This window comes from Chaetodon trifascialis, chromosome 17 (genome assembly GCF_039877785.1).
Source record: "Chaetodon trifascialis isolate fChaTrf1 chromosome 17, fChaTrf1.hap1, whole genome shotgun sequence".
NCBI lineage: Eukaryota > Metazoa > Chordata > Actinopteri > Chaetodontiformes > Chaetodontidae > Chaetodon > Chaetodon trifascialis.
In genome coordinates, this window is record NC_092072.1 from 9,217,491 (window position 1) to 9,224,871 (window position 7,381).

General features: G+C 46.0%; 1 protein-coding gene across 1 annotated transcript; it reads right to left on the reverse strand.

Annotated features, from left to right (window-relative positions):
* Positions 1-2,880: 2,880 nt before the first annotated feature.
* Positions 2,881-6,834, reverse strand: LOC139346114 (kelch-like protein 10). Its single transcript, XM_070985016.1, has 5 exons — positions 6,683-6,834; positions 5,846-6,329; positions 4,126-4,722; positions 3,573-3,722; positions 2,881-3,231 (listed from the first exon to the last, which is right to left on the reverse strand). The coding sequence occupies exons 1-5, from the start codon at positions 6,832-6,834 to the stop codon at positions 2,881-2,883; spliced, it is 1,734 nt and encodes a 577-aa protein (XP_070841117.1).
* Positions 6,835-7,381: the final 547 nt, after the last annotated feature.

A 7,381-nucleotide genomic window follows, 5' to 3' on the forward strand; every position in this document is an offset into this window, starting at 1 on the left:
CTGCTTTCTCTGGCCCGGAGATGGAGTACAACCGGCCCTTGGGTATGGGGGAGCCAGGAATCAAGTCTATGGCGCAGTCGTAGGGCCGGTGTGGGGGAAGTGACAAGGCCTTGCTTTTGTTAAAAACCTCTCGGAGGTGGTGGTAGCAGGAAGGCACGGAGCTCAGGTCGGAGGTTTCAGAGTCTGTGGCAGAGGTGACAGAGAAGTGATTAATAGCAGTCATGTTATTCCCCTGGACCGGAACCGGTTTGCGGTGATCCACACAATCCTCCCCCCATCCCATAATAGCCCCTGTTATCCAGTTCACGTGGGGGTTGTGTTGACATAACCAAGGGTAGCCTAAAACCAGAGACTGAGAGGGTGAAGTAACCAAGTAAAAGGTCAGGAGTTCCCAATGCCCCTGGATCTGCAGATCCAGTGGTTCCGTGGCGTGAGTGATCAAAAACAGTTTTTTTCCGTTGAGAGCCCTGGCTTTGATGGGGCTGGCCAGGGGGTTCGATTTTAACCCCAATGTCTCCGCCAGCCCCCAGTCAATTAAGCTCTCATCGGCCCCAGAGTCTATGAGTGCCTCAATGTCCATAGTGATGGCATGGTGCGTTACCTCAACAGGCGTCAGGCTGCGCGGAGCGCGGTCCGTGGCTGGGGGTTGACTCACCTCCTGGATCTTTTTGGCCGGACAGGTAGCGACGAGGTGATTAGATTTGCCGCAGTAAAAGCAGCTGCCTTCCTGCTGGCGTCGTCGTCGCTCCTCCGGTGTCAGCCGTGTCCTGCCAAGCTGCATGGGCTCCTCTTCCCTGGTGGGGAAGGAGGGAAAACGGTGCTCAGGCGGTGAATCACGGAGAACTTGCCCCCCCGGGGTAGGAAAACACGGAGCCCTCTCCGACCTCGAACCGCTGCTCCGTGGTTGCCGGAGCTCACGAACCCGGTTGTCAGTCCGGATGGCAAGCGAGATGAGTGAATCCAGGTCCGCAGGCAAATCCAGGGGCAACAGCAGCTCCTGGATATGAGTCGCCAGCCCCTTCAGGAAGACATCGTACAGGGCGGTGTTATTCCACCCACTCTCCGCCGCCAGGGTGCGAAAGCGAATAGCATAGTCGCACACCGAGTCCCGGCCCTGTGTCACTCTGCTCAACTCCCTGGCCTTTTCCCTGTCAGTCGACACAGGATCGAAAGTCATCATGAGAGCAGTTTTGAAGTCTGTAAAAGAGGAGCAAAGCGGAGAGTCTCGAGCCCACTCAGCGGCGGCCCAAGCTTTGGCTCTCCCTGTCAGGTAGGAAATCATGAATGCAATTTTAGACTTGTCTGTGATGAATGCGTGCGGGAGCTGTTCAAAATGTATGGAACAATCAATAAGGAAAGCCCTGCATTGTCCTGGTTCCCCCGAGTATCGCTCCGGGGAAGCCAACTTGATTCCCATCCCGGCCACGCCCTGGGACGCGGCCGCAGCAGGAGCTGGGGGTTCCGGCGCCGCTGATGGTGGGGCTGTCTGCCGCAGGTGGTCCGTCAGCTCCCTCACCTGGGCTGAAAGCTGGCCAAGCTGACCCACCATCGCCGTCTGGAACTCCTCCTGACGAGAGATGCGGGCTTCCTGAGCCTGTAACGTGGCCGCCCACCGGCCAGCCTCTGCTGAGTCCATACTGGCCGAAGTGTACTGTCAGGCCCGAACTCAAAACAGGACTCAGGAGCAGAGAATGACAGTGAGCAGACTTTTATTGAGTCAAGACAACCTCAATGCAGAGCAAACAAAGGGGCTATGAAACCTGATCTATGAGAATTCTTGACTACTCTAGTGAAAACAAAAAACACTCCAAAGGAGGAAAATATCTCAAACACGGATCTATTAAAATTATCAAAATCAAAATCACTCACAGAGAGGAAAATCAAAAGGCTACAAAACTTTAAACTAAAGTCTCTCCGAATGGAGAATGAGCTAACAAAGAAATAGAAAGAACAGGACAGAAACAAAAAACTCTCCTAAAAGATGGAGGCTAGACTCACTACAACTATGAACTATATGAACTAAAAATCACTCCTAAGGGAGGCAAACCAAGAAAGCAAATTACTCAGAAGACTATAAATGCTAAACTAAACTACAGAAGTTACAACAAAAAATCACTCTGACGAGGAAACAAGACTTACAAGTACAGACTGTGGCTGTGAGCTATGATGCAGGCTTTGGTGATCGGACATAAGACGAAACACTTCGGCACAGGACAAAGGGAGACGCAGACTATTTAAACACATGAGGGTAATGGGGAACAGGTGGACACAATCAGGAATCAGGGATGACGAACAGGTGACACAAGAGGAAGGGCAAGTGATCTGAAACGAGAGGAGAGTTAGACTTTCAAAATAAAACAGGAAATGACAAGACAATAACCCAAGACAGGACGACCTCACCGCAGTGTGACACACAGCCTCAATAGTTGATTTTATTTCGTATCATTTTTATCATCTATTTGTTCCTTTTTCTATCTCTCCTCTTAATTCTTGCTGTTGTAACAAGTACATTTCCCCATTGTGTGATCAGTAAAGTCTTATCTCGATCATCACATTTAAAGATGCTGTTGTATTTGGAGATGGCGGCTACAGTATGTCGTCATGTAGTAACAGTAATAATGACAAACTGTTGGTAAGTCACAGCTGACAATTAAAGCTGAAGATGTCATGTGTTGATCCTGCTGTCTGTCTCCCCTTTGGATGCAGAGGTAAAAGTATTTAATGTTAGCTAAAGTTAGCTAAGGTTAAAATTTCTCTGAAGGAAGTCTCAGTCTGATGCTTCTATTTCACTCTTTTCATTTTATTTCAAGTCTTGCCGGGGTGGATGGCGGCACAGAGCAGGGCTGTGCTAAAACTGTTCAGGGGCTTCATGACGAGGTTTCATGACTCCACCGACTTATCCTCCAAATGTAAAAACTGCAGCAGGCGAGGAGGGACCGCATAGCTGGTCATGTTGGGATGCCTGGACACGAGGCAGCAGGTCAGAGCACTGCGGGAAATGTCCATGTCACGGGCCTCCCTCCACTCATCAGTTGCTGTGTTGTAGTACTCGACGCTAGAGGTGACGCTCAAGCCAGTGAAGCCCCCGACGGCAAAGAGCTGATTTTCAATCACTTCAATGCCAAAGTTGCTGCGGGGGGTCAACATGGAGGACACTGCGTGCCACCTGTTGGTGCGGGGGTTGTAGGCCTCAGCGCTGCGCAGATGTTCGTTGCCATCATAGCCACCAACCTATGAGAGGAAAAGTAAAATAAAGGGTTGAGTGTTTAAAAGGAGGTCCAGTCTTACTCACCATGAAATTTGGTACATATTTTCATTTTTGTATGTCTGACAAAGAATTGTAATGACTTTGGCAAATCTTGGCATGCTAACATGCTAAACTAAGATGGCGGACATGGCACACGTTACAGGCTACCTGCTAAGCATCAGCATGTTGGCGTCGGCATTATGAGCATGTAAACCTGCTGATGTCAGCATTTAGCTCAACCAGTTTAAAACAACTGCTTGCCAAATCTCTTCACCTCACACAGTTAATGTGCTTTGTGAATGTCAGCAGTGTTTCATGTACTTACTGCATAGACATGATTTGCATATGCAACAACGCCAATTCCACTGCGGCGGCTGTGCATGGGGGTGATCATTGTCCACTGGTTGGTCTGTGGGTTGTAATATTCACATGTGTTCAGGACCTCGTGCCCACTGAAACCACCACAAATGTAAACCTGGGGAGAACAGGAGTCATTACAGTAAGTCATTTAGCATTTTTCTTGGTTTAAAGAAAACATTATATCTATTTATATTTTGACAACCAGTGCTATGCATACTTTATAATGAAGAGTTGCTGCATGAATGTTTAACATGTTGACCTTTCTGCTCAAACATCTGCACACAAATGAAGTACAGGACTATATGATACAGCAACATGAGTCTCTTAACACTTTCATGCATAGAACATTATAGATTCTTAGATGTGGGTTGCTACAGACCTTTAGTCTCAGGCCAATTATTACACTCATTTCAAAAACTAATTAGATTTTTATCTAACAGTGTGGGTCTGTAGACTCTGAAGCTTGTTTCAAACAGGTAGAAACAATGTTCCAGCCACCATTATCCTTTAACTCTCACCTTGTTGTGGAGGGTTGTGCAGTTGGCGTCACTCCTCTCCACATGCATGGGTGCAATTTGAGTCCACTGGTTGGTCTCGGGCCTGTAGCACTCCGCAGAGCTGAGTCGATCACGCCCATCATAACCTCCTATAGCGTAGATGTACCCATTAAGCACAGTGACGCTCGCATAGCAGCGGCGGCAATGCATTGGCGCTGCCTCATGCCAGGTGAGTGTAGTCAGGTCAAATCGGTGCACGCTGTTGAGTTCCTCAAAACCATCAAAGCCACCGACACAGAACATAGACCCATGGAGGCAGGCAGTGCCGTGATAGCCACGCAAACTCCCATCAGAGTTCACAGTGACCCAGCGGCCAGCACGGATATTGTAGGCCTCAATGAAGTTAGTTGGTCCGCCGTCTATCCAGCCTCCAGTGGCCAACAGGATGTCACTGGGCAGGCGAGGACGAGCCTGTGGGTAATGAAAATTGGCCCTGTTTGCGCTGAGGAGACGTATGCTTTCTGAGATGATGCCCAGGGACTGATTATCGGTCCTCACCAGCTCATTGGACATCACGTTCTGTGTGATGTACTCTTCACTTGTCGAGGCCAGCCGGACCTACACAGAGAAGTCTTTGAATTAGACATAATGGACTGTGGTTTAACTGAGGCTGATATTGGTTTCACACATTTATCCTGTCAACCCAAATTTCAGGATTAAATTAAAGGATAAGACTGGTGATATTCTATATCTTCATTATCATTATAAGACTGTAATATTGCAATGCTTTCTAACTTTCCCAGCCTGGCTGCAGCACCAAGTCCATTTGTTCTCGCTGAAGACATAAATCTTTAAAAAAAAACAGACCACAAGCATATACCTTAACTTTTTCTAAAAGCCTAAATAATTTCCTAAAACAGCAGGTCACTGTCGTTTCGAATAAACATTACAAAAACAGGAGAAAACAGTGCATTTGTTGGGAATTATTTTCAGCCTGAGAGTGTTAACAGTAGTCGGATGGTGTTTGTAGGATTGACTGGAAATACTAAATTGGCAGAATTTATGGTAATGAAGGAGCTGTGTGGCTTATTTATGTGTTTTTAATAATTTTGCACAACAATGGAGGTCTGTGAGAAGTAAGAGGGATAAAATATATCTGGCTTCGGATGAACTGACAAATACTTGATAACAGGATTAATTTATTGTTTTGGTGTCTATATGGGATTTGTTGACCGTAACAACAATATGGAGTCTTCCTTTCAGGATATACATATGTGTTGTTTTAACATAACATTCAGAACGATGCTTATTGGCTGCACTGAAACACATTTTAATGCATTTTGCTCTCAGTATTGGGTTAGTCTTAAACCCAGTCTCAGCCTCCCAAACTTTCACTTTCACTCTGAACCTATTAAGTGTGATTCAAGTAAATTTGGTGTTTTTGTTTAATTTGTCTCAGCTGGTGTGAAAGGGAGCTCTGGTGTGAATTAAACAACTGTGGACTCCAGTGTGTTTTGCTTGTGGTGTGAAAGCTTTGTTATTGTAGATATGTGATTTTAGCATACATTCAAAAGCTCAACTGTGATTACGCTGATAGTCTCCTGATCCATATATATATAGCCTATATTTATGTAACAATCATTTGGTATCCATGGTAACAACATGCTCATCAGCACATATGCAGTATAACACAGCATGTTGAAGAGGTTAATCTAAACTCAATGCAGTGGCGTTATCGTACCTTAGATAAGAGTGCAGCCAAGTGTGTTTTCCGTTCCTCTGGTTTGTGGGCGATCCAGCGAAGGACGGCCTCGTACACAGCACTCTCCTGTCTCACATTGAGGTCGTCTCTGTCCAGGATGTCAGTGAGTTGCTGCATGGAGAGCTGCTGAAGCTCCTCACAGGCAGCAACCTCCTCGAAGTGATCAATGATGTAGCAGTAGGCCTTGTGCTGCAGTCGCGGGGAGAAGCAGATGTCGCTGAGGCACCAGATGCCGATGCAGTTGCTTGGGCTGAGATGCTCCTTCAGGAAGTGGCAGCAGGCTTGCACAATGCCCATTACGTTGAACTGATCGGCCGCCAGCAGCAGCTCCTCTGCATTGTCCTCTGTCACAGAAACAATGCCGGTGTATGCAAACTCAATGATGAGCTGCATGGAGGCGGGAGACACGCCCGGGATGTCAAAGACCTTCTTGTCTGGGGTTGACCAGCGACGGAAGAGAGCTCTGTGGGTCAGGATGAAGACACAACAAAGGATCGAAAAGAAACAGAATTCAGTGTTTTCTTTTCTCTTCTTCTCACTGATAACAATAAAAACCTCTTGTAGTCTTACAGTAGTATTGAACCCAATGCACTAAATAGCAGCATAAACCTTTTGAACTGGAAACTGAGTGTGTGCAAACAGACACAAAACCTGGTAAAACTTTGATTACTTGAAAACTTGAATTATCCTTGAAAATATGTTCTGTACGTTCTCCATCAGGTCTTCAATATCCTCTCTTCTATCTCGTACTTGTTTTATCTCATTTGAGGGATAGACATTGATCAGCTGCTTCCTGATATCACCTGATAACCTCACCGGAAGTATGGGCTGCATTTACAGAGGATGAGCTTGTGGATCTTAAATTCGACATCCTGGACTTTGATGACAGCATCACACAAGTATCCCTCCAGACGGAAATCATTGAACACAGAGTCTGACATGTATGAAGATGAGCCCTGGTCACTCATCTTGAGTTCCTTCAGTGGAGGAACTCAGTTTCCTGCCTGTTAGTTAGCCTGAAGAGTCTCAGCAGGTTTATCTAGGGAGGAGAGGATGTGAACACACCTGTAAACAATTTACATGACACCATGAACTTCTACATTTTCTCTGTTATAATTTAGTTTTTATGTAATTTATGTATTTATGCATGTGGATGATGTTTTACCAAAACGGCTGGAAAATAAATGTGGCTTCATTTTGTGGATAATGTTGCCCATAAATATATAAGAGGTCAGATGTATGTTGTGGATATTAGCAGAAGTTATACCATGGTCTGGGTGAATACTCGATTCTGATTGGCTACAGGGTGTCTGTTAAAAAGTGTTGTAGGACACCTATAAAAAAGTTCCGGTCAAATAGCCTGATTGTTTATCACAACGGCAAGACAGTAGACAACATGAGTGATTTTATAGTTTCCTCTGGACACACACAAGCGGTAAGAGGTGCACTTGCCCTCTAAAATGATACTTTGTATCACGTAACATAACGTTAAGCAATCATCTCACTGAGATGATC

What these genes read in the sequence shown, in the direction of transcription:
- LOC139346114 (XM_070985016.1), bottom strand. Translation starts at nt 6,834, where the DNA reads ATGAGTGACCAGGGCTCATCTTCATACATGTCAGACTCTGTGTTCAAT. An exon ending in AAATGCAGCCCATACTTCCG is followed by an intron (nt 6,330 to 6,682) that starts GTGAGGTTATCA and finishes CCTGACCCACAG; the next exon opens with AGCTCTCTTCCGTCGCTGGT. An exon ending in TGGCTGCACTCTTATCTAAG is followed by an intron (nt 4,723 to 5,845) that starts GTACGATAACGC and finishes TTCTCTGTGTAG; the next exon opens with GTCCGGCTGGCCTCGACAAG.